Source organism: Podarcis cretensis (assembly GCF_951804945.1).
Source record: "Podarcis cretensis genome assembly, chromosome: 1".
NCBI lineage: Eukaryota > Metazoa > Chordata > Lepidosauria > Squamata > Lacertidae > Podarcis > Podarcis cretensis.
The window spans coordinates 72,352,641-72,377,349 of record NC_137170.1 but is presented as its reverse complement, the minus strand read 5'-3'; the positions used below and the strand labels follow the sequence as shown (position 1 = coordinate 72,377,349).

General features: G+C 42.1%; 1 protein-coding gene across 4 annotated transcripts in view; it reads left to right on the top strand.

Moving 5' to 3' along the window:
* Positions 1–24,709, top strand: part of TUB (TUB bipartite transcription factor) — a 123,256-nt gene that overhangs the window by 43,138 nt on the left and 55,409 nt on the right. Inside the window, exon 1 of one of the 4 annotated variants that reach the window (XM_079966527.1) lies at positions 18,244–18,873. The exons of 2 other annotated variants lie outside the window; for them this stretch is intronic. In XM_079966527.1, the coding sequence (XP_079822653.1) occupies positions 18,836–18,873 (38 nt within the window). In that variant the 5' untranslated portion in view covers positions 18,244–18,835. Of the gene's footprint in view, positions 1–18,243; positions 18,874–24,709 lie in introns of those variants that run through there. One more of the 4 variants, XM_079966524.1, reaches the window with a different exon arrangement.

The window sequence follows — 24,709 nt, the reverse complement described above, 5'->3', positions numbered from 1 at the left end:
CTGGTAAGTAAGGGGCGCAGTGACTCAGCAACCAGTAAACATCCTCTTAGTAAGTCTGGGGAAACAGATAAGAATACCAAGATATCAGCCCAAGTGGAATGTGTCTAAAAGAGGGGTCCTTTCTCTGAGAGTCAAGCATTTTGTGTATAATAAAGTGAGCTTGGATTGTAGAACTCTTCAAAGATTTTGAGGGGAAGAATTAAGGCATAACAAAGGCTATGTCCTTATAAATCAAGAATGGAGAGAGTGTTGTTGTTTGTACTCTGGTCCTGCTTGCAGGCTCCCCAAGGGTATCTGGTTGGTCATTGTGAGAATGGGATGCTGGACTAGACAGGCTCTTTTTATGCTCGTAATTAGACTTTGGCACCTACAAATGTACACATGAAGCTCTTATGTCACACGTTACCTTACATACCTGGTGAAGAGAAGTTGCCATCCATGTTCAACTGTGCACAGAGAATTGATGCTCACGATGGACTGTTCATGTATTGATGAGGGATATTGCCAACTTATCCTGCTCTTTCAGCACAGGTTAGGCTGCCATTATGCATTGCCAAAAAAGTGGAGCTGCATAATTAAAAAAGAGGAAAGAAGATGGGGCATTTTGAGATTTACTTAGATAACACTCCCTGATAGCTATACATTGTCTATTGAACTGAAGGGTCATTTGATATTTTAGAGCAAGCCTTCATTGTTTTGTTTTCTCAAATCATAGCACAGTAGAGTTGGAAAAGACCCCAGGGATCATTTAGCGCAAGCCCCTCTAATGCAGGTATCACTGCTAAAGAATTCTTGACAGATGGCAGATGGCCATCCAAGCTCTGTTTGAAAACCTTCAATGAAGTCCATCACCACTGAAGCAGAAAACACAACTTTCATGGATAGTACATAATACAATCCAAAACCCTCACCATTTATTTAGAACTGGTTCCCATCATCTCCTCTCCTCAATTCTATCTTTCTCTTTCTCTCACTTTCAATATGAATGTAGCTAATGACTTTTAGAAATGAAACCACTGCTTTGGGCTTTGTTCTTTCCACCTCTTCTTATTGTAAAAACGTAAGAAACGAAACAACAATTTCCTTTTGTGGTTTCTTCAGAGGACAGGGTGGGTTTCATTGTTCTTTATGGCTCTTGTGAGAGGGAGATTGGCAGACATGTTGAGACATAAAAAGGCATGTCTCCACGCCGCAAGAACTGGAGTGTGCAAGCAGCTTCTTATTCAGCTTCAGCTTCTAATGCCGTGTTCAAACAATTACTGCATTTCAGAGAACACAGCAGTTCCGACAACGGAAAAGTCTGCCAGTGATAGCAGGCAGGCACTGGAGAGAGGAAGCCGATAAACTGCGTCTACAATGCAACATGAAAGCAGATGCAGTCTAATCCATTTTGTTTAAAAACCAGGATGTCTTTGAAAGACAGATGTGAGCAAATGTGCATTGTGCCCAAGCATATGATACCCTCTACTCAGATGCCTATGGTGATTGCAAATGCTTCCAGTGGATGGGCAGAGATTGGTCTCTTCAGTGTACAGTGGTACCTCTGGTTACGTACTTAATTCGTTCCGGAGGTCCGTTCTTAACCTGAAACTGTTCTTAACCTGAAGCAGCACTTTAGCTAATGCGGCCTCCCGCTGCTGCCACACCGCTGGACCGCGATTTCTGTTCTCATCCTGAAGCAAAGTTCTTAACCCAAGGTACTATTTCTGGGTTAGTAGAGTCTGTAACCTGAAGTGTATGTAACCCGAGGTACCACTGTATGTGTGCTTTCCTTCTGTCAATGTTCACTGGCATTTATATGGATCTAAGGCACTATAAACAGGAAGAAGTTAGATTACCACCTTCTTTCCACCAGCAGTTGAAAAGGTAATCTCTAGATCCCACTAAAGCAGTGGTTCCCAAAGTTTTTTCTCTGGGCCGCACTTTCAGAATGAAGATTTGCTTGCGGGAAAATACATTGGAAAATGAAAAGAAACAATAACTAGCAATGCTTGATTTATAACATAGAACACAACTACTTTATACTGTAATATGATCATGGGACATCCAGAAAGCATATAACGATGCAGCTACATAAGAACATGTATCATTCCCAAAATATCATATTGATTGTCCTTGAATCTTCCTGACACACTTGCCCTCCTTTCTGGCCCCACCAGTATAGCACACTACATCCTTTGAGAACCACTGCACTAAAGGGCGATGGGTTAATAGTCCTTAAACTTTATTGCCTTCTTTTCTGGTTTGTTTGCCCCTTGTGGGAAACCACATTTTTTAAAATTGCAGCCACCACAAGCCAAGATATTTGAAAAGTTCCCAGGTTCAAAGTGAGAAGGGGTTCTTCAGCATGTGCAAGAAAACTTCAAAGGAACCTCTTGTTCTGACAGCATTTTCCGTGTGTGTGTGTGTGTGTGTGTGTGTGACTCTCTGAATATGTAAAAGGGACGACTGATGGCACACATGGTCTAGAAAGATAATCGTTTAATGTACATCCAATTACATCACTCTGTAAATGGCCAAAGGGAAATGGGCTGTATCCAACTAAGTTGTCCTGTTCATGCAAGATCCTCTGCTTTGCAAAGGAACTTTCCCCCAATACACCTTGCAAATCTGTTCTGGGTTTCTGAGCACAGATTTTCAGGGAGTATGGGAGCTGGACAGGGAGAGGGAAGAAAAATTCTCTTCCGTAAATTGAAGTTTTTGCATCAATGGGCCAGCTTCATTAGCTATCAGTGGCTGCTAGCCATGATGACTATGTGCCACCTCCACTGCCAGATACAGTATTCCTCTGAATACCAGTTGCTTGGAATCACAGGTGGGCAGTGTGGTTGTGCTCAGCTCCTGCATCTGTTGGGGCACTGTGAGAACAGGATGCTGGACCAGATGGGTCACTGGTCTGATCCAGGTGGACACTTCTCATGTTCAGAGTTATTACGAATACTTTAAGAAGGGCTCTCTTACCTGTATAACAAGGAGCTTCTTACTGAGGGCACAGTAGATTGCCTCACAGAGTGCTGTGTGCAACAGTATCATGCCAGTGCCATGATGGCATACTGTCACTTACTGTGATCTGAAAAATAGAACCATTCAATTGCATTTGACTGTTAGCTCGCTCTCTTAAGGAGGCAGATGGGACATATCCCCTTTGGGAATGTGCTCTGTGGAAGCTCACATTGCTCAGCAAGGAGAAGGCCCTTGGTCCAAGCCTTGGTATCTCCAGGTAGGGCTGGAAAAGACTCCCTCCTGAAAACCCAGAGAGCTATTGCCAATCAGTGGTGACAGTATTTGGCTAGGATTACTGGACCCAAGCAGCTCTCTATGCTCCATATATTTTCTCTTTGTCGCCACAAAACTCTGTGACATATTATTCACAAATTTATGTGATGGAGAGGGAGAGCAACAGCCATATATGTAGTTGAAGGCTGTGCAGGGAACGTAAATTCAGATCTTACTGCTCCTTATATAACACTATTGACAGTGGTGTGTGTGTGTGTGTGTGTGTGTGTGTGTGTGTGTGTGGTTTCAAATGACATGCTGGAGCATTTGATGGATTCATTATATCAAATTCATTATACGTATTATATCCTGTCTTTGGAAGGGGAAAAAATGAACTCTTTTCTAAAGACAATGGCATTTTAAAATGAAAATATGACTTTGTGAACATCTACAGGTGATCACACCACTTTTTTTTTTTTTTGAAGGAAGTATGTATTGACTGGTGCTTAAATAATTTGACAAAGGGATTTAAAAACAACATCTTCCCTCTTCTTTGCTTTAGGATCAGGCCAATTTTGGAAACGATGTCCTGGGATCTTTAAATGACACTAGAACATGTATTTTGTTTCCTTGTTGGAAAAACCTGCTCAAACTACTGATGCCTAGTGCCTGGTTATAGTGGCTGAGGTTGCAATCCTATGCACTTAGCTGGGAGTGAGCACCATTTTTTTTATTATTATTAATTTTTAAAGAAAATTTTCTTTTACAAATTTAAATAACACATTCGTATCCACTATAATACAAAATTCTTTTGGACTTCCCCCCGCTCCCTCCACAATCCTCATAATTTTAAATTTAGTTCACATTTCCTTTATAATTGTATTGCCAGTTAATAAATCTTTACAGCTCTTTTCCCTCTTACAATACCCTTTCTCCTCACAAAGCCTCTTTAAACCCAACTAGCGTTGTCTGTTCATCACAAATATTTTCCAGATAAATCGTAAACTTTCTCCAGTCCTGTGTGAACTTGTGATCTTTCTGGTATCTAATTTTTCCTGTCAGTTTATCTAATTCAGCAAAATCCATCAGTTTCCGTCTCCATTCTTCCAATGTTGGTAATTCTTCTTGTTTCCATTTTTGAGCCATTAAAATTCTTGCCGCAGTCACTGCATATTGAAAAAGTTTATAGTCACTTCTATTAATTTCTCTTCCTGTTATTCCTAACAGAAAGGCTTCTGGTTTCTTCACAAATGTATATTTAAACATCTTTTTCAACTCATTATATATCATTTCCCAGAAGCCTTTTACTTTCTTACACTCCCACCACATATGATAAAATGTCCCTTCCCTTTCCTTACATTTCCAACATTTGTTACATGTCTTATACATTTTTGCTAATTTAACGGGAGTGATATACCATCTGTATACCATTTTCATAATGTTTTCCTTTATCGTCATACATGCAGTGAATTTCATATTTTCCTTCCATACCTTCTCCCAATCTGCTAACTGTATATTATAACCAAAGTCCCTGGCCCAATGTATCATAACCGATTTAACTTCTTCGTCCTTTGTTTGCCATTCCAATAACATTTTGTACATTTTTGACAATACCTTATAATCATTATTTATTATCTCTTTCTGAAATCTAGACTCTCCTTCAATATATTTCCTCTCTTTGCAATCCTTTTTAAACATTTCATTTGTTTGGAAGTAGTGCAACCAATCATATACATATTTTTTGACTTGTTCATATGGCTTCAATTTCCATTTCCCCCCTTCTTTAATTACAATGTCTCCATAAGTCATCCAATCCTCTCTCATGTTTATCTTTTTGACACTCATGACCTCCAGTGGGGATAACCAATGAGGTACATTTGGTTCCAAAATATTTTGGTACCTATCCCATATTTCTATTAGGGCACCTCTAAAGATATGGTTGGCAAAACGTTTATGAGCTTTCTTCTTTCCCAACCATAAGTAGGCGTGCCAACCAAACCTGTTGTCAAACCCTTCCAAATCCAATAACTTATTGTCTTTTAGTGTTATCCAATCCTTTATCCAACAGAGACAAGATGCTTCATAATAAAGTTTCAGGTCCGGCAGGGCGAAGCCACCTCTTTCTTTCGCATCAGTTAGTAACTTAAATTGTATTCGTGGCTTTTTGCCCTGCCAGATATATTTTGAAATCATTCTTTGCCACTCTCTGAAGATCTTTGTCCCCTTAATTATTGGAATCATTTGAAATAAGAACAACATCTTTGGAAGCACGCTCATCTTGATTGAAGAGATTCTGCCCCAAAAAGATAGTTTCATCCTACTCCACACTTCGAGGTCTCTCTTAATAGTGTTCCAAGTTGTCACATAATTGTTTTGAAATAAGTCAATTTTTTTTGGGTTAACCATATTCCTAAATATTTTACCTTCTTTGCCACTTCCATCTCTGTTTCTCTTTGCACTTCTTCTATCACACTTTGGTCCAAATTCTTCACCATAAGTTTAGTTTTCCTCTTATTTAATACAAATCTGGCCACTCTTCCAAATTGATCAATTTCTTTTATAACTTCTTTTAGACTACATGTCGGATCTTCCACCGTAATTACCAGATCATCGGCAAAGGCTTTAACTTTATATTGGTTTTGACCTACTGTTACCCCCTTTATTAGTTCGTTTTACCTAATAGAACTAAGCAGGACCTCCAGAACCGTAATGAATAACAGTGGTGAGAGAGGGCATCCCTGTCTTGTACCTTTCTTTATATTCACATCTTCTGTGATTACATTATTTACTATCAATTTAGCTCTCTGTTCTGAATATATTGCCTTTATACCGTTATAAAAGTCTTCTCCCACTTCCATCATTTCCAAATTTTTCAACATGAATTCCCATGAAACATTATCAAACGCTTTCTCTGCATCCACAAACATTAGAACGGCTTGTCTCTCATTACTGGCAGTCAAATATTCCAAAATATTTATTATATTTCTTACATTGTCCTTCATATGTCTGCCAGGAAGGAAACCTGCCTGATCTTTATGGATATGTTGTTGCAATATCTTCTTAAATCTTGCTGCCAAAATCCCCGAGAAAATCTTGTAATCTGTGTTTAGCAGAGATATCGGTCTATAGTTCTTCACTTGTGTGAGATCAGAGTCTTGTTTTGGTATGAGTGTTATAAAGGCTTCTTTCCATGTTTCTGGTATGTCCTGTTGTTTCAAAATATTATTCATAACTTCTTTAAGTGGTACCGTCAGGGAGTCCCTCATTTCTTTGTAATAAGTTGCTGTAAATCCATCTGGTCCTGGTGCCTTCCCTTTCTTCATCTGTTTTATAATTTCTACTATCTCCTCATTCTCTATTGGGGCATTCAGTCTGTCTTTCATTTCTGTCGGGATCTTTTGCACCCTTTTTCCTTTCAAAAATTTCTCTATCTTCTTTATATTGTTTTTCTCTCGTTTTGCATATAAATGCTTGTAGAAATCCAAAAATCCTTTTCTGATACCTTTTGGGTTCTCTATTTCCTCGCCATCCACAATGATTTTGTTAATTGTACCTTGCTCATTCTTTTTTTTGATTTGCCATGCAAGCCATTTTCCAGGTTTATTTGCGAATTCAAAGTTCCTTTGTCTCAGTCTTTTAATGTTCCATTCGACTTCTTTATTTATGATCATGGCAAACTGTGTCTGCAAGACTTTAATATTTTGTTTTATCTTGATGTTATTTGGCTTTTTGATTAACTTTTGTTCATTGTCCATTATTTGTTTTAGGATTTCCTTCTTCCCTTTCTCTCTGTTCTTATTTTTAATCGCATTCTGTTGGTTGAAGAATCCCCTCATTACCGCCTTGCTTGCATCCCAAACTGTGCTGATCTTTGTGCCTTTGTTCATATTGTCTGCAAAGTAATCCATCAATTTTTTACGGGCATCTTGAATGATTCTTTCATCTTCCAAAAGGTAATCTTTCAATCTCCATCTGAATGTTCTTTCTTCATACATCTTTATCTCCATTTTTATCGGATTGTGATCCGAAATTACTCTGGGTTGGATTTCTATTTGTTGGATTCTAGTAGTTAGTTCATTTGAGATCCAAATTTGATCTATTCTTGACATGGACTGATTCGGTTCCAAATAAAATGTGAACTCTTTTTCTAATGGGTGTCTAAGTCTCCAAATATCAATTAAATTGAGATTTTGCACCAATTCAAAAAAGGTCTTCGGTAGTTTCCCTTCTTTACTGTCACTTTTTTCTCTTAATCTATCCATTTCCGTTGATACAACTCCGTTCATATCTCCCATTATTATAATTTTTTGATCCATATATTCAAACAGCCTTTCTTCCAATTTCTGGGAGTGAGCACCATTAATCTCACTGTGAATTGCTGATGATTCATGATAGCCATTTTGCCTATAATGCCCAAAGTGCTTGAAAGAGCCTGAGAAAAGTATCACTGTACTTTAGGATAACTCCGTAAGTGCTGCTGTGTATTCTGAGTCAGTGCCCATTGCTGAGTTAGCCCAATTTACCTCATCACAAACCGCTGGATGGAAATGCTAAACATTTCCTGTGATGTCTTTTCAAAGTATGGGAGGAGTTCTGGATTGCTAAAGCAATTTAACTGAGAAGTGAACTGCCAGGTTCAAACATCCTTTATTTGCCTTCCCTCAAATCTGAAATTTTCCTCCGTTGTCTCCACTGAAAGGGCTCCCTTTTTATTTCCTTCAGAGTCTCTGATGGGCAGCTGGAGTGATGAACTAGATGGTTACTCTCTGCTAGGAGTGTTGGGGAACTGCATGTGCTATATATCAACAGCTCCTCGGGGTCTATTTGAAGAATTTTCTGTCCAATTTACCACCTGCTAAAACACTGGACTTGTGCCAGGATCTTGAAGTTAATCTAAGTTAGAGACTTCTAGGAAGCTAAGCTGAAAGTTTTTTTATTGTCACTGTGGTGTACCAAAAATCTTCTTTATTTCCCAATCCAAGGGCTCCCTTGAATCATCACAACCATGCAAAGTCCTAACTACACTCATACAAAGGTTCAATATTACTAAAACTGTTTCCCACTGGTTCATTTGTTTAGAACATTTTGTATATCACCTTTCATCAAAATTGTATTTAGACCGGCCTTTTTTTCCTAGCTGGAACTCACTGGACTCAGTTCTGGTGCCTCTCAGGTGCGTGCCATTGCTATTATAAGAGAATGAGGGTGGTGTTCATGATGAGTTCCAGCACCTCTTTTTCTAGAAAATAGCACTGGATCCATACTTGCAATCAGCACTGTAGGAAAGAGCCGGGGGTTGGGGGAGTCAATTTATCTTTATTCATCTTTCTCCTTGCAGCCCAATGTGCCTCCCCCCAAAGCTGCTGGATAAAGTTGGGGTGGGCCCTGGAATAGCATGGCAGGTGGTGCTGGGGTCTGCAGAGGGAGGAGGGACTTGAGGAAAATTGCCTCCATGCCCCCTTCCACCATGAAGAAGCATGAGTCCAGATCCAACCCAATTAATTATTTTTAAAACAATCAAAGCACGTAATAAAAGCATTGATTAAACAGAGCTATGAGCATTGTAGTGCCAATGTGGTGCCTTCCAGATGCCTTGCAGAAGTGGTTGGACAACAACTCCCGCCATCCCTGTCCATTGGTCATGCTCTTTAGGGCTGATGGGAGTTGTAGTCCCAACAACATATGGAGAATGCCACAATGGTACCCTTGTAATAGCTCTCCCCCCCCCCCGAGTCTATAAGAGAGCAGTGTGTCTCCCTAGGAAGGACATTCCATTTGCCAGATGCCGCAGCCAAAAGGGTCCTCTAACTGGTTTTCACTTGAGAGAACAGAGAGAAGAGCCTCAACTGATGATCTGAAAATATGGATAGGATGATATGGGAGAGGAAACTCCTTCAGGTGCCTAGGTCCCCAGCCATGTAGGGCTTCAAAAGTAAATCTTAGCAGACTGAATTGTCTTCAGAAGTGGACAGACTTTTTAAAGACAGGCAATACACGATCTAAATAAGTTGACACAGTCAAAATCCTGGCACATCAGCTGAAGCTTCAAGACCTTCTTCAGAGGCAGCCCCACACAGAACACATTATACTAATCCAGTTAAAAAAGTTACCAGGGCATGGTCTCATAATATGGTCTGAAGGCACATGAAGCCACTACCGTGCTGCAACTAAGCAGGCCTGGATCTGGTCAGCACCTGAAGCCAGAGCTCTGGCAACTCTAACTAGCCCACACATCACAGTCCCCAGGCAAAGAAACAGTGCAATCCTTCTCATTCCCCACCGTGACCAATGCATCTTTCATTTCTTTTTTGTTAGGTACATGGAGCTTTCTTTTTTAAAAAAAGAAGGAATGAAGGTGGGACATAAATTTGAAGCAATTGCAAATGTATAAATAGCAACAAGATGTGGAGAGCTTCCTTCTTTATGTGATAGATCCCAAGCCACTTACATATTTATTTAGATATCAGTGCCATGATTTCATTAAACTAGCTTCTGCAGGAAATGTAAAAGAACGGAAATCTCAGGAAGATGAATGTTGCCAAGCTTTTCCACTGGATTTGATTACTTTGTTTCAGTTAAGTAATTCTAAAAGGCTGCTGAAAGTGTACAATATCCCTATTTTATGTAAACAGATTGTTGTTAGTACTTCAACATGCAATATTTCAAGTGTAATGAGCCAAATCTGCTAAATAGTGGGTTTAACCATGAAACGGGCTGCATTGTTTTCATTCTTCGAAAAGCAAGTGTAGTGAAAGGATCATCATTCACACATTATTTTATAAGGCCAAGATACTGTAGATTTAAGCTGAAATGAAACCTCATTACATTGTGTACTACACAAACATTTCAAGCAATGTACAGTGTGAATCCATTAAGACAACTGCTCATTAAACAAAAAATATAAACAGAAAAGTTAAAGATCTGACTTCTTAATATAACTCTTTTAAGTATTTGAAGGTATACAAAGGATTTGGTTCAATAGCAGCCCTATCCTGCGCATTCTCCCAGAAGTAGGTGCCATTGAGCTCAGTGGAACTTAGAACACCCCTTTAGGATTGTAACCAGACTGTACACTTACTAGATAGTAAACCTCATTGAACTCAGCTGAGCTTGCTTCAGACTAAACAAATGTAAGCTTTCACTATTTATTGGCTAAAGTCTATATTTTGCCTGAAGTCAGAGCTGGCAAGGGGTGGAGCATGCAGAGGTTACTGCCGCAATGTAGCCAAGTACATAACCTAATTGAGCATTTTAAGATCTAATTGATTTTAATATTCTCATGGATGTTTTGGCTGGATTGAAACTGGTATTAACAACATATGTATATATTACTATTCATTTAAAAAACCGATTTGGTTTAGAGCAATAGCACCTAAAACCACATAGGAAGAACCCTATAAAATGTTCTAATCAAAAATCAGCTAATAATGTTAATAATAATGTGCTGCTGAGATAGATAAGGCAATAGAAAGAAATGAAATGAAATGCTAGTGTTTACCTGCCCTGTGGGAGGAGGAAATGAGGAATGGCCTGTAACTTAGAAGAGGGCCATGGATACTTAGTTCATAGTACTGTGACCAGACTAATTGTAACTACCACACAGAACCTGGTGCCCCTGTAAAGACCAGGAGACAGTGCCTGCTTGTCCAAGGGACTCAAGTCATTTACCAGGACCTTGATGGGGCCAAAATAACTCCTCTTTCCTGTAGACCCTTCTTTTCTAGTCTTCTCCCGAACTTTTTTGTAGTGCAGAAAAATCTCCCCCTGTCTTAGTAGTCCTCAAAGAAGGTTCTTAAGAATAAACATAGCTTACAGGCAAGGGAACAAAGAAGGATAGAGGCAAGGCGGGGGCATAGTTAAAATCTTGTGGAAGAAAAAAATAGGCTGGTACTCATGCTCTGCAATGGGGACAATGTGTCTCGGAGCAAAGTGACATGGATCAGCCCACTGGAAACATCCCCCCGAGCTGATCCAGAGTAGCACAGTCCTTCCACCAAGGACTTAACCTTGTCCTTAGCACCCTTTATCAAAGTTATCTTTTCAGAGATGGTCTAGTCTTGTACGTGAGTGACATTTCATGACAAAGACATGAGTCGAGAAGCTCCTGAGACATCCTGACATGATATAATTAACTGCCATGCCACACTTGAGAGCCCAGCCAAAGTGGTGTTTCCCTTTTTGTGTGATGATCTTGTGCTTTGGGAAGTTCAAAGAAGTTGAACCTGCAAGTGATAAATAAATGCAAAAGGAAACCTACACATCCTAATTATTCATAGTTTATTAGCAAAGTGCTCTCACCCAGCTGAAAGGAGCCAGGCTTGTCATTTCCTCCAAATAGCCAAAGAATTCTTAATTAATTTATGTAGGTTGGAGATGACTGCTCTTTGGGAACCATTTCCCTCGAGAGGTTATAGATGTGGTTTTGCATGCAGTTTGGTACTGAATACTGGAATTAGCTATTTCAGGGGGGCATCACCCTGCTTGTGAGGGGCAGGTGCTGGATTGCCATTAACACATGTATTAAGATGCTCTCTCTCTCCACCATCACAAGCCTCAGTCACCATGGTTCAGAGAAAAGCCAAATCACACACATGGTCTTAGGGCAGGTATAACGTTCCAGCTGCACTGAGCAGTAAGGTAAGCGGTGCAAGTTTGGGGACCAATAGCTGTAGGTGAAACTTCATCCTTTGAGGTGTATCCTTACTCAGAAAGAAGCATTTAAAATAGTCTATCAGTATTGGGTGGAATCCAGTTTGTGGCCTTATACTTTTGATTCAGCAGAAGCCTGTTAATGGAAGAGGAGGGAGAGGATTTTTTTTTGCTTATTCTTCCCCTGTGGTCTTTCCCACCTTGTTCTGGAGGGTTCCCCAACACTAAGGTTACCAGATTTTTTTCAGTGAATCCGGGGACACTTTTCAACTTCAATGGATTTTTGTGATTTGTAAATCCGGGGACTGTCCCTGGTAAACGGGGACGTCTGGTAACCTTACCCAACACCCTGGAGCTGATTTAGGAGGGGGTCATTGGGAAATGCAGAGGGGAGGAAGAATTAGCAAAAAAAGGGGGGGAGCCCTTCCTCCCCCTTTTTCCCTAGAGGCAGCATTTGGTGGATCAAAAGTTATTATAGAATTGCAAAAGCACCAACTGGATTCTACCTAAAGATTTGTTTCATTTTGTTAAGAAAAGTGCATCTGTACACCTCATTGTTTGTGGTTATGGAGACCACATGGGGAGGGGGAAGTGAAGATCAGAAAGGCAGCTAACCCCCAAAAACCCCTGGTACATGTAATTGTCTCATTTAACTTGCAGCAGTGGAGACTGAAGGGCTGGCAGTTCCAAAGATAAGATAGGTACACCACCGACCATCCTTTCAGTGCATTATTCAAGTACTGTACAATATTCAATAGCTTTAATACTTGCCTGCACAGGCCATTTCTATCTAATAGAAAACAACAGTCAATGAACACTATACTAATGAGCCACCCCCATTTGTATAATAATAATAATAATAATAATAATAATAATAATAATAATAAGTGATAAGAAACTATGCTACTGTGCAAGCAAAACACGCTATGAGAAGCAGGCTGACAGATGCCCAATTCTTGTGCCTAAAATGAGATTAAATAGAAGACACACCTTAAGTTTTAGTATGAATTCAACATAATGTAGCTTAACAGATGCAGGGCTCCGTGTCTGTGTCATACACACTTTGGAGTATTTTGGATTTGCTTCATGATCTCACTCTGCTTAAATGTGGGACTGAAATGGAAATAGGGGAAATAATTAGTGCGCATGAGATGGGAATTTTAATTAGGTTGCTCATAAAGCCCCAATTAGCAGAGGACAGGTAAGTTGTATGGAAAATGCTCAAAGCCACAGTGATCAGAGGCTCTTGCAAGCCTTGGCAGATTAGTTGTGCACAATGACATTCATGCTAGCTGAAAAATAACAAAGAAAGCAAAAGGCTGCAGTAAGAGGGAATATGAATGAGAAACAAAAAACACTCTGCTTAACACTTTTGATTTTGGAGTATTAACAGATATTTATTGTCTGCCAGGGAGATTGCTGCGTTACAGGACTAGGCTATTTAATTTTTAATTAAAAGGAAATATATGTCAGCCTTTTATATTAAATCCTTTTAAAATTATTCTGACCGAAGAGACTATCTTCTGATGCTTTCTTGTTAGTTAGGTTCAATTGATAGATGGATTTTGTTTTTAACAAGTGCAGGGGTTTGGCGCATGAAGGGGGGGAGGAGGAGGTATTCATTGTATCAATCATGAAATCTGGACAGTTCACTTTTAATGTAGGAAATGCTAGAAGGCTTAGGCAACCAATTAGCATCCTAATTGAAGCAGCCCTTGATAAAAATGGTTTTCAAGAAGGGTTGGGAATTGGACCCTTAGCTATAAAATTGCTTTTGACCCATTTTTCAAAAGAGTGATTTAAAATAAGGCCACCTACCTGTGCGCTTGACCCTTGCCTGTCTTGACTGCTCAAAGTAGCATAAGGTGGTCTGGAACAATTGGTAAGCAGACTGACTGATATCTCACTAGACGAATGCAAAATTCCAGAAAGCCTTAAGGAGGTTGATACTAGACCTTTATTGATGAATCCTTTAGGATAGTGGTTCCCAATTAGTTAAGTACTGCGGACCACCACCCCCTCCCCCGTTTTTCAAAAGCCAAGCCATGGACCCTCAATTTTTGAAAATTTTGATATTTCTATGGTAGTTATTGTTATGTGAATGCTGCACGGAGCCCCTGGGATCCGCAGACCACCAATTCGGAACCACTGCTTTAGGAAACAAACCACACTTCACCTGCTGCTCATTCTTTTTGTATCTTTAAAGGTTATTAGGCTTGGTTGTTCTTTGTTTTTAAGATGAAACCGTTTGTTTTTTTTAAAAAATTATATTACTGTGTGTACGCCAGTTGTGGTACATGCACATGCCCATTTGATTGAATCCCAAAGTAGTCTGTTGCTGCTAAATAAATGTTATTTGTTTAGCTATTTGTTTATTTAAGCGGTGTCTAAAAAAGGAAGGAAGAAAAAGAAACAATGAACACCCCCCCCCAGGCATACTCAAATTGTTTGTTGTGGAAAAATTAACAAGAATGCTAAGCTAGAAAAGCCTGAGTGAGGGGGGAGAAAAGGGTTTTCAACATATTCTAAAAGCCCACAATTGCAAGAGCCTGGCATAATTCAAGATAAAGTACTGGTGCAGCAACATTGAAGGCCCTGTTGCAGGCAAAAATTTGTGGCAGGCTAGAAATATATGAGTTGTGATGTGGATGCTTATGTTTTAGCTGTTGATTTGCTACATCCTTTGTCTTTTCTCTGCTTTTCATGAGATTATTCTGTCCAGGTGTGAATGATTCTCTTATATTTGGAACAAGAGTTTGGTGCTCTAATGTGCTGGACTGCAGTTGAGAAAACGACACAAAAATGTAAAGAACTGCCTGCATAGTTACCAGCGATCCTGTAGGCAGTGAATTACACATACTTCCTGAATTTGTCAATCGTTGTTGTTGATAGTTACTCCAAGCAATGTGAGAATCAAATCAATGACAAATGAACAAATCTGTGGTTCTGTTATCTGAAGTGAGTACTGTACATTGTTGCACAAAGACATTGTTATTGTGGTGCAGGTCAGGGAGAATTAAATACAACCCAACTTTCTGGGGAGAGGCTATGGAAAACCCACAAAGACTATCACCAGGCTAGTATGCGATGAATCTGAAAGAAAATGATACAAGGGCAGACACATTTAAATGTGTCTACATTGACGTTTGTAGTAACACTGTAAGCTCTTAAGACCAAGATGATAAAGCCTGGCCTCTTTCTAAACTTCCAGATTACAGCCCTGCAACTACTATTTCCTTCTGAATGCTAGGCTGTGACAGACAGAAATAAAATTCTGTGTTGCATTGTCTGTCTTAACCTTGCCCTATTCTGAGAATTATTTGAGGTACCGTGGTACCTCGGGCTATATACACTTCAGGTTACATACGCTTCAGGTTGCAGACTCTGCTAACCCAGAAATAGTACCTCGGGTTAAGAACTTTGCTTCAGGATGAGAACAGAAATTGTGCTCCGGCGGCATGGCAGCAGTGGTAGGCCCCATTAGCTAAAGTGGTACTTCAGGTTAAGAACAGTTTCAGGTTAAGGACAGACCCCAGGACGAATTAAGTTCTTAACCCGAGGTACCACTGTATTTAAAATCCGAAGACCATAGGATCCATGATGGTATCAGTGGGATGTGAAAGTGCCTTAAAATTTAACAGATTGCTTGAAGAATTTGTTTGCAAACATGAAATAAAATCTCTCCCTCTCTCTGAACTTTTGGGCCATTTGAATTGGTGCAAGTGTTTGCATTGTTTTAATACTGGGAGAGTGTTTTATGTACAAAAGGAACAGTAGCACGCAGCCAGGATGAGTGGCTTTTTCTGGCAGCAGAGTTTGTTGTTATAGAGGGACAAGAATCAAAGGTGTTCACAGAACAAAGTGCTAGTTGATAGTGGGAGAGAGAAAGAAGACTGGTATACCTCTTACAGGCATTTCTGGTATGGTAACTATTTAAGTCTGCCTTTTAATCCTCATAAGGGACGCAGGTGGCGCTGTGGGTTAAAGCCTCAGCGCCTAGGGCTTGCTGATCGAAAGGTCGGTGGTTCGAATCCCTGCGGCGGGGTGCGCTCCCGCTGCTCGGTCCCAGCGCCTGCCAACCTAGCAGTTCGAAAGCACCTCCAGGTGCAAGTAGATAAATAGGGACCGCTTACCAGCGGGAAGGTAAACGGCGTTTCCGTGTGCGGCTCTGGCTCGCCAGAGCAGCGATGTCACGCTGGCCACGTGACCCGGAAGTGTCTCCGGACAGCGCTGGCCCCTGGCCTCTTAAGTGAGATGGGCACACAACCCCAGAGTCTGTCAAGACTGGCCCATACGGGCAGGGGTACCTTTACCTTTATCTTTTTAATCCTCATTACCATCTTCTCTTCTTACCCTTTTTGTTATATGGCTGCATTTGGATTCACCGCCACTCCATTTGCACAACAGAACTTCCCCTTTGCCTATTACAGTGTTGCGTATTTCTGTGTTTTTATATCACAAACTGCCCTGTGATCCTCAGATAGTAAAAATAGAAATATCCTCAAAATCTGCTCTAGAAGATGAGTCCCACTACATGAACAGAATGCTGCTCACACAGCAATGTCCAGGTTGTAGCTGCTAAACATGCAGCCATGCCTGTTTTTTCTGACGTTAACTGTAAGAACACCCATGCTGGATAAGTGTGAAAGGAATACAGTATTAGAAAAAGGCACAGAAGCACTAGCATTATAAAAAGGAAAATTAACACAATATTTTCTAAGTCTGAATGCGTTCTTAATGGGGTTGCAAATGTTTTCCCTTTGAAGCAATTAACATGGAAATGAGCAATAAACGTCCACTAGATTTCTGAAAGCGGCTTTGACATGTTGTGAAAGCTCAAAACTAATGCAGAGATTAACAGGAAAAGCAGAACAAACTGTCACGTGAAGGCAGCCATAGTTGATTGGGAACAATCCCCAAAGATCTGACTTTTTGAGATAAGGAAAGGGAGGGGAAATGCACCGGAAAGCATGGGAGAACATTCCTTTTGACACACCACCATCTAACCTCCCTACAAACAAATCAGAATGGATACTCATGAAGCAGCCCATGCCTGCTCTTACTCTGAACGAATCTGGATGAATGTTCACGAAGGAAAGGGTCACACCTCAGCGCTACAGCATGCAGAAGGTCCCTGGTGCAACCCACAGCATCTCCAGGTAGAGACAGGAGAGACCATTCCAGACCCTCCAAGTGTCCCTATTATGCAGGGACGATGACCCTGATTTAAAGAAGCCATCCCGATTTCTGATTTGATCCCAGAATGTCCTGCTTTTCCTTGATATGTCCCTGTTTTCATTGGAGAAATGTTAGAGGGTGTGGAGTTATCCGACCCCCGAGCTGTCTGAAGGCAATCCTGTAAAGGGAAGTTTCTTAAATGTTTAATGTTGTATGGTGTTTTTATAAATGTTGGAGACTGCCCAGAGTGGCTGGGGCAGCTCAGTAAGGTGTGTGGGGTATAAAGATGCTCGGGTTGCGAACGTGATCTGTGCGGAAGGCATGTTTGCAACCCCCACAGCATTCACAACCCGCAGCACCGTGTCTGCGCACACGCGGGTTGTGATTCGGCACTTCTGTGCATGTGCAAAGTATGATTTAGCGCTTCTGTGCATGTGTGAGCACCAAAACCTGGAAGTAACCTGTTCCGGTACTTCCGGGTTTGGCATGGTGCGCAACCTGAAAACGTGCAACTTGAAGCGTCTGTAACCCAGGGTATGACTCTAGTAGAATTATCATTAAGGAATGGGACGTCGCTATTTTCATCAGAGAAATGTTGGAGGGTAATGCTGTTCCTGCGTCTGAAACCCTGGAAATCCACTGCCTGCCAGTGTGGACAATCCTGAACTAGATGGACTCGGCAGAAGCCAGCTTCCTACGTCGTCCTGTGGCGCCTCAAAGATGAACGTGTTCTTGGTTGTGGTGTGTTTGTTTATTTACATAGCTGTCAACTTTTCCCTTTTCTTGCGAGGAATCCTATTCGGAATAAGGGAATTACCCTTAAAAAAAGGGAAACGTTGACAGCTATGGTTTATTTATCTACAGAATTTATTTTGGAGGGGCCTTCTTCAGCTCAGGAGAGCATTGTGAATCTGCAAAACGCCACAACTTCTTTATCCCTTGGCCTCCGCCTCGCGCGCGCCCTTTCCAAGCCCCCACCGCCGGCTCCCCCCATCTCTTCTCCGGCCCGCTCTTCCCACCCCCCACCCCCCCCGCTTCTAAGATGCGCGCGCCTACACTGGCCTCGGAACCCTCCTGGCGACAGGGCGCGCGCGGCGCGCAGGACCCCTTCAGGGCTACGCCGACGGCCGAGGCGGGGAACTCCGGAGGCCGGAGGGAGGGCGCTGGCGATTGGCCGGCGCGAGGGCGAAGGAGGGAGGGAGGGAGGGAGGCGTTTTGGAGGCGGCCGGCCCGGCTGCCGCCGCGTCCAGGGAACATGCAATGCAGTGCAGTGTAGCGCAGTGGCCGCGCCTGGGCGCTGCTGGGGCAAGGCGGGCGTCTCTTTTCGGCTCTGTGTACAAACGCGCGGGCTGACCCTGATTGGCTGAAGGAAGGCAACAACGGCCGGGACGCGGGCTCGGAGGTCGCCAGAGTCGCCGCGGCTTCTCCCGCCTCCTGCTCCTCCTCGCCTCCTTCTCGCGTGTGTCTCGTGAGCGACTAGCCGACCAGCCGCTGCTGAAAGGGACTGTGGCTAGGGGCGCCTCCCGCTCCCTCAGCCGCCGCCGCCGCCGCTGCGCGCGACCCTCGCGCGGAAAATGCTGCCTCCGCTCTTCGGAGCCCCGCTTGGATAATTCCTCCCCATGTACTTGACCTCGCCGCCGCCGCCGCCGCCGCCGCTCCTTAGGCCGGGTAAAGGATGCTGCCCTGGCCGGTGGGGGGCTGTGACCAGGGGATCCGCGCCCGCCCGCTCGCCTCCCGGCCCGGCCCTGGGGACTGCTGCCCCTGCCTCGGCTGCTAGCTCCTTCGGCGAGCGATGACTTCGAAGCACCAGGCGGACTGGATCCCTTACAGGTAGGGCGCCAGGGCGGGGGCTCTGCTGGGGCGCCCCCTTCACCAAAGTGGGCAGGAGAGGGGAAGGAGGTCCAGCAGGGGAGCAGCCTCGTCTGCAGCAAAGTTGTTGCCCTTTCAAAGAAAAGAAAAGGAAGGGAAGGAAATTGAGGGGTGCTCTGCCTTGTTTTCACGAACCAGGTTAGCCCACGATCATTTTGGGGAGTGGAGGACGGCAGATCGTCTTGTTTAGGGAGGTTGCTATGAAGGAAGCGCCTCATTGTACGATAACAGGCTTCCTGAATGAATGAAAGTAGCGCACAGCCATTCTGTTTTACAATCTTGGTATTTTGCAGGCATGAGCGCTGTGCTTGTGAAATCTCTTCCTTTGAAAACATGAGATCCAGATAGGCAAAACTATGTCGAAGGCAATTGCTCACCCCCTTCTTGAATTAAGGGGTGTGCTAATAAAACTTCTTTTTAAGACCAAAACAGGAGGTGAGCTGCATTGCTGTCTTTGTATGATAGCAACACTGATTTTTCTTTTTGGTAGTGTTTCAGGTTTATGATAAGTAACTCAAATTCTAGGGTGGGCAAGGGCATTCCTTCCTCTGTTCTTCTGTTGCCCTGGTTGCTCTCAAGTTATTAACAGGAGTGACTTATGTACTGGGGTAGAGTGATATCTCAGACTTATCCATTGAAATCCACTCTTTATGTTTTGTTCTGGTCTTCAAATTTAGCTGGGCGCTTTAAGGACATATTTATAAATTTTAAACTGTTGCAATATTCCCAACAGCTGTGAAAATGTTTTTTATTTTTCGTAACTCTTCAGTATGAAATCTTATTTGTTTTGGTACACGTGGAACACTTATAGCTATAAAGACAGCCTTGACTTTAATGCAAAATCCTTCATCATTTGCCGTGAAATGCAGGTGCCAGCTCCTGTTTTGTACCTGGAGTTCACTTCTGCTCTGTTAATAGTGCCTTCTTGACGAGATTTCACTAGAGGCTCATTCCTACTCTTAAATCACTTCCATGTGCAATTGCATGAAACCTGTATGTACTTTCACAAGTGATTAATGCACAGGTGCCTTTCGTGCCATGTGTATCATTGGCAGTAAGCCACTGCAATTCATGGCTCTCCACAAATTGCACATGGGTTACATGACATTACCTATTATGTGGAAGTGATCTCTGTTCACTGCAGAGTGGAACTAGCTTCCAAGTACAGTGGTACCTGGGGTTACAGACGCTTCAGGTTACAGACGCTTCAGGTTACAGACTCCGCTAACCCAGAAATAGTACCTCGGGTTAAGAACTTTGCTTCAGGATGAGAACAGAAATTGCACGGCGGCGGCAGCGGGAAGCCCCACTAGCTAAAGTAGTACCTCGGGTTAAGAATACTTTCAGGTTAAGAACGAACCTCCAGAACGAATTAAGTTCTTAACCCGAGGTACCACTGTATAGGGCAAAGAACAAGGAACTTAGCTGTCCACGCAGGGCATTTTGTCTTGTATGAAGCAGCCCTTACTGGATGAATAAAAGCACAGATCATGAACCTATTAAATAAGAAGGTGAAGTTGGAGAAGGAATTGGGGAAATTTTGCTGAGAGATAGGCAGCCAGAGTTTTACATGTTTGCTTGATTTTGTTTTTAAAGTCTGTTTTTGCAACTTCGGTGCATAAATTGATTGGGGGAGGGGATAGTGCGGTAATTTCTTGCATAAGGCATCTCAAATATTTCTCCTCCCCTTCCTCTTGCCCTCCTCTTGTCTATCCATTTCCCCTTACAGAATACACACAGCGTGGACTGTGCAGCAGCTTGGCAGTCAGTGTTAGCTGCTCTCCCATATTCTCCTGCTGCCGCTCTTGCTGCCATGGAGAAGAGCAGGGATCGCCATGGCAGCACCAGCTGCTGTTGCCTGTCATTGGCTCCTTGGTTGCCATAAGCTACCAAAGCCTCTTTCTGGGGAAGTTTGTGCGTCAAACTGTGGGGGGCATTGCCTGTCACTCTGGGCTAGATCCCCTGTTTCTCTTGCCTGCTAATGAAGCAGGGAAAGTAACAGGGCTTTAGGGGAGCTATAGACAAGGAGCAGAGTGGCAAGGGCTTGAAGATCTTTGTTTGTGCCGGGAATCCAGTAGTAGTTTGAAGTTGATAAAAGTTGAGAGTACAGTTTTGATGGACACAGGATTATGTTGATAGCTTAGTTTAGAAGGTTAAGTTTATATTTGCTTCATTGCAGCATTGCATTTGATTTCCTGTGAAGTGGGATTTCTAGGTTTGTCTGAACACTTTGGTTATAGGAGGGACATACACCATTTGTAAACCTCTGCAATATTTTTAATGACTTTGTGGCAGGGGTCAGTAAACTTTTTTCAGCAGGGGGCTGGTCCACTGTCCCTCAGACCTTGTTGGGGGCCGGACTATATTTTGAAAAAATAATAATGAACGAATTCCTATGCCCCACAAATAACCCAGAGATGCATTTTAAATAAAAGCACACATTCTACTCATGTAAAAACACACTGATTCCTGGACTGTCCACGGGCCAGATTTAGAAGGTGATTGGGACACATCCGGCCCCCAGGCTTTTGTTTGCCTACCCATGCTTTGTGGCTTATAAATAAAATGATATTTTGTCTCTCTTTTTTGTAATGAAAGAAAATTTGTAATTAGATAACTCCTTGGGCTGTCGATGTTTGTTTTTAAAACACATACTTGCCAGATGCGTCATGTGGCCATAGTTCTTATGTACTGTTCTGCATGTTCTGATACGTTTTCAATTGGACTACTGTAATGCACTATTTGTAGGGCTGTCCATGAAGGCAGTATAGAAACTTCATTTGGTCCAGAATACAATGGTCAGGTTGGTGATTGGTAATAGCTGACAGGAGCATTGTCCCACCAATGCTGCAGAAGTTCCACTGGTTGCCAGTTTATTTTAAGATTAATGTCTGACTTCTGGATCTTATATAGTTCCGTACAGCCTGGGTCAAGGATTCTCCTCTCATGCTCACACTGAGGCCTGATAATCATAGAATCATGGAATTGTAGAGTTGGAAGGGACATCTGGGATTATCTACTCTAAGCACCTGCAGTGCAGGAATATTTCGCCTAACGTACGGCTTGAACCCACGACCCTGAGATTGAGTCTCATGCTCTGCCAACTGATAAATCTTTGCTGCAGGCATCGCCTCCTTCAGAGGCTTGTCTTCCACAATCCATAGTCAGTTCTCTGCTGACTATGAAATGTTTAATGTAAGGCTGCAAATCACTGCTCACTTACCTATGCATAAGTCCCACTGAACTTAATTTTGCTTACCTTTGTGCAATCATATCTATAGGGCTGCACTTCCTAAACAGCTTTTCCTTTCCAAATGTGGGAATGTGGTTTAGACTATGCTCCCTGCTGTTCAGATAATGCTGTTAATTTATTATGTATTTTCCCCCTTGGGTTTTTTAAAATGGCGTTGCCGTTTATTTGTTATTAAAATTGTTTTTTGTTATGGGAACTCATTAGAGTTGAAGAGCAGATTACAAAGTAACAGAGCCTGCAATCCAGTATACACACTTGAAAGTTAGTCCTACTGAACTCAGTGAAGCTTACTTCAAAGTAATAAGCTTTGTATGAGCAGGCTTGTAATATGAAAACACATTTTTTTGCACCGATGGCAGGAAAACATACTGAAAATTAAAATTGTCCTGAGGATAACTTGTGTGCATTTCTCCATTTTTCTTTGCTATACTAGGTCTTGTGTGTTTCGTTTAACTTTTTTTAAATTAAAAAATACACATTAATGATGTGCATGTTTAATTAAAGGCTGAATCATAACTTTTCTGAACATGCTTTGTATTTCAGTAAAACGTTTCTGTTTGCACAGCAACTTAGAGAAAGTATTTCCCCTCAAGTACTGCACAATTTTATGGGAAACCTTACAGCCATTTTAGTGTTTCCTACAGGGAGAGGATGAACTTTAAATGCATGACAGACAAATTGGTTCACAGCATGTAGTAAAAATAAGCAGGGGGTGGCGAAATCAAAGATTGTAACATGCTATTTGTTGTTGCTTTTTGTGAAAAAGGAAATGCATGTTGATCTAACACACAAGACCCAGGGCATGGGCTGAAGGCTCAGGATGGAACAGCCTTGCTGAAGTGAATGAGGTTTGGGTCTAGGAAACTCTCTCTGTATGCCACCTTGAGCTCCTTGGGGGAAAGGCAGGATGTAAACAAACATTCCTGCTAACTGGTAGTTGAAAAGTTGTTACAGAATGTCTAAGAATGCAACACCACCACTGACTCTTGGAAAGCATTTTTGTGTGTATGCAGATCAGGCAGAGAACAAAGAACTCCAATTGCTTTCTCTCTGTCCTTCTAAAGATTTGCCGAAAGATAAGCAGTTGTGGTGGGAATAACAGCTATTCCATCACTCAGGCAACCTATCAACTGATGCCAAGGTTTTGCAGGGGGCTTTGTAATATTGTGCAAGGGAGGCAGTGCTTCATCTTCATTTCCCCGTGAAAAGTAATCCTTTTGTCTTCTCTGCGCTGTGCACATCAAAGAAATGGAGCCTTAAATGAATGTTCTTATTATTTGCTTCTCTTTGATCTCTGTCACTGTCTCTCCCTTTTAAAATGCACATACCTTACAGCATAGTAGCCTGCAGTGACTTAAAACTAACGCAATGGGTTCGTCTGAGTGCTTATTTTATGTTATTATACTCTCAGTCCCGAACTCCCTTCACCAATGAAACGTTGACTTTCTTTTTTCATTCTAGTGGATTAAAGGCTGAATTATAGCGGATGCAAACTGTTTATAGGTTTTGATGATTAAGTGGTATATAAATCCTGTTAAATATATATACATATATTTAAAAACAGTTGATGCCTTTAGATGGCTGTGATGAAAAGAAATGCACAGTCAGGGATGGAGTAGGGTAGTTGAGGTAGGGTAGTTGAGAGCATCTTCTTCCCTCTCTGTGCCTTACCTGAAGTGGCATTTGAAACTGGGTAATTTCAAAAGTGGTCCAAGATTTGCCATTGGGGTCTGCTGCTCAAAGAAAATCAGTTTCCATTCCCAAGCTTTGCAGATGTGCCTAAACGAGGTTCTTTAACTCTAAACCAACATATGTGCTGCAGTAAGTACTGAAAAGTCAGGATGTGTCCATGGAAGCTCTGTCTTCTGAAATACTTCCTCTGTTAAAAGCCTGCACTGATCCATTAGTGTTGTGGGTGGGCAGGTAACCCACCTGGATAACACTCCCTTAATATATATGGTCTGTGGTGAATGAATGGTTTCTCTAAGACAATTCAGTCCCCAAAATAAGTGCTCTGCTCTTAATACTACATTAGAATTCCTGCTTGCACAGCAGGAATTACTTCATTTAACAGCTCTTCAAAGTGTCTGTTGACTGCTTTTTACTGCTTGTGTGATGTATATTGATACTCATAATCTGAAGTCTTCTGAAGCTTAAAACACTAGCACAAGCTCATTGTAGAGGTTGGCATTCTCTGGAGTTTGCATATTAGCTTTGTTTCGACAGCGCATCAAACATGCCTTGAATGAAGCAGCACGGTTGCAGTGCTGACTGTGCAGAACTCCTGCTACAAGAGCACTGAAGAGATAATTCCCTCTGTGGTATCATCATGTCTCAGTAGATCTGGTGCATTTGATTATTTGTTCACATATGGGAAATGGTTTGCACTGTTGAAAATTAGGCTTATATAAAAGTCGTTGCTGGTGGCAGCTAAGAGCAGAAACGTAAAGTGTCATCCTCTGTGTGCGCACAGTATGGGGAACATAACATGATTTCCTCTCTAAATTTTCAGCAAGGCCTATATAATCTGATTAGCAACATTTA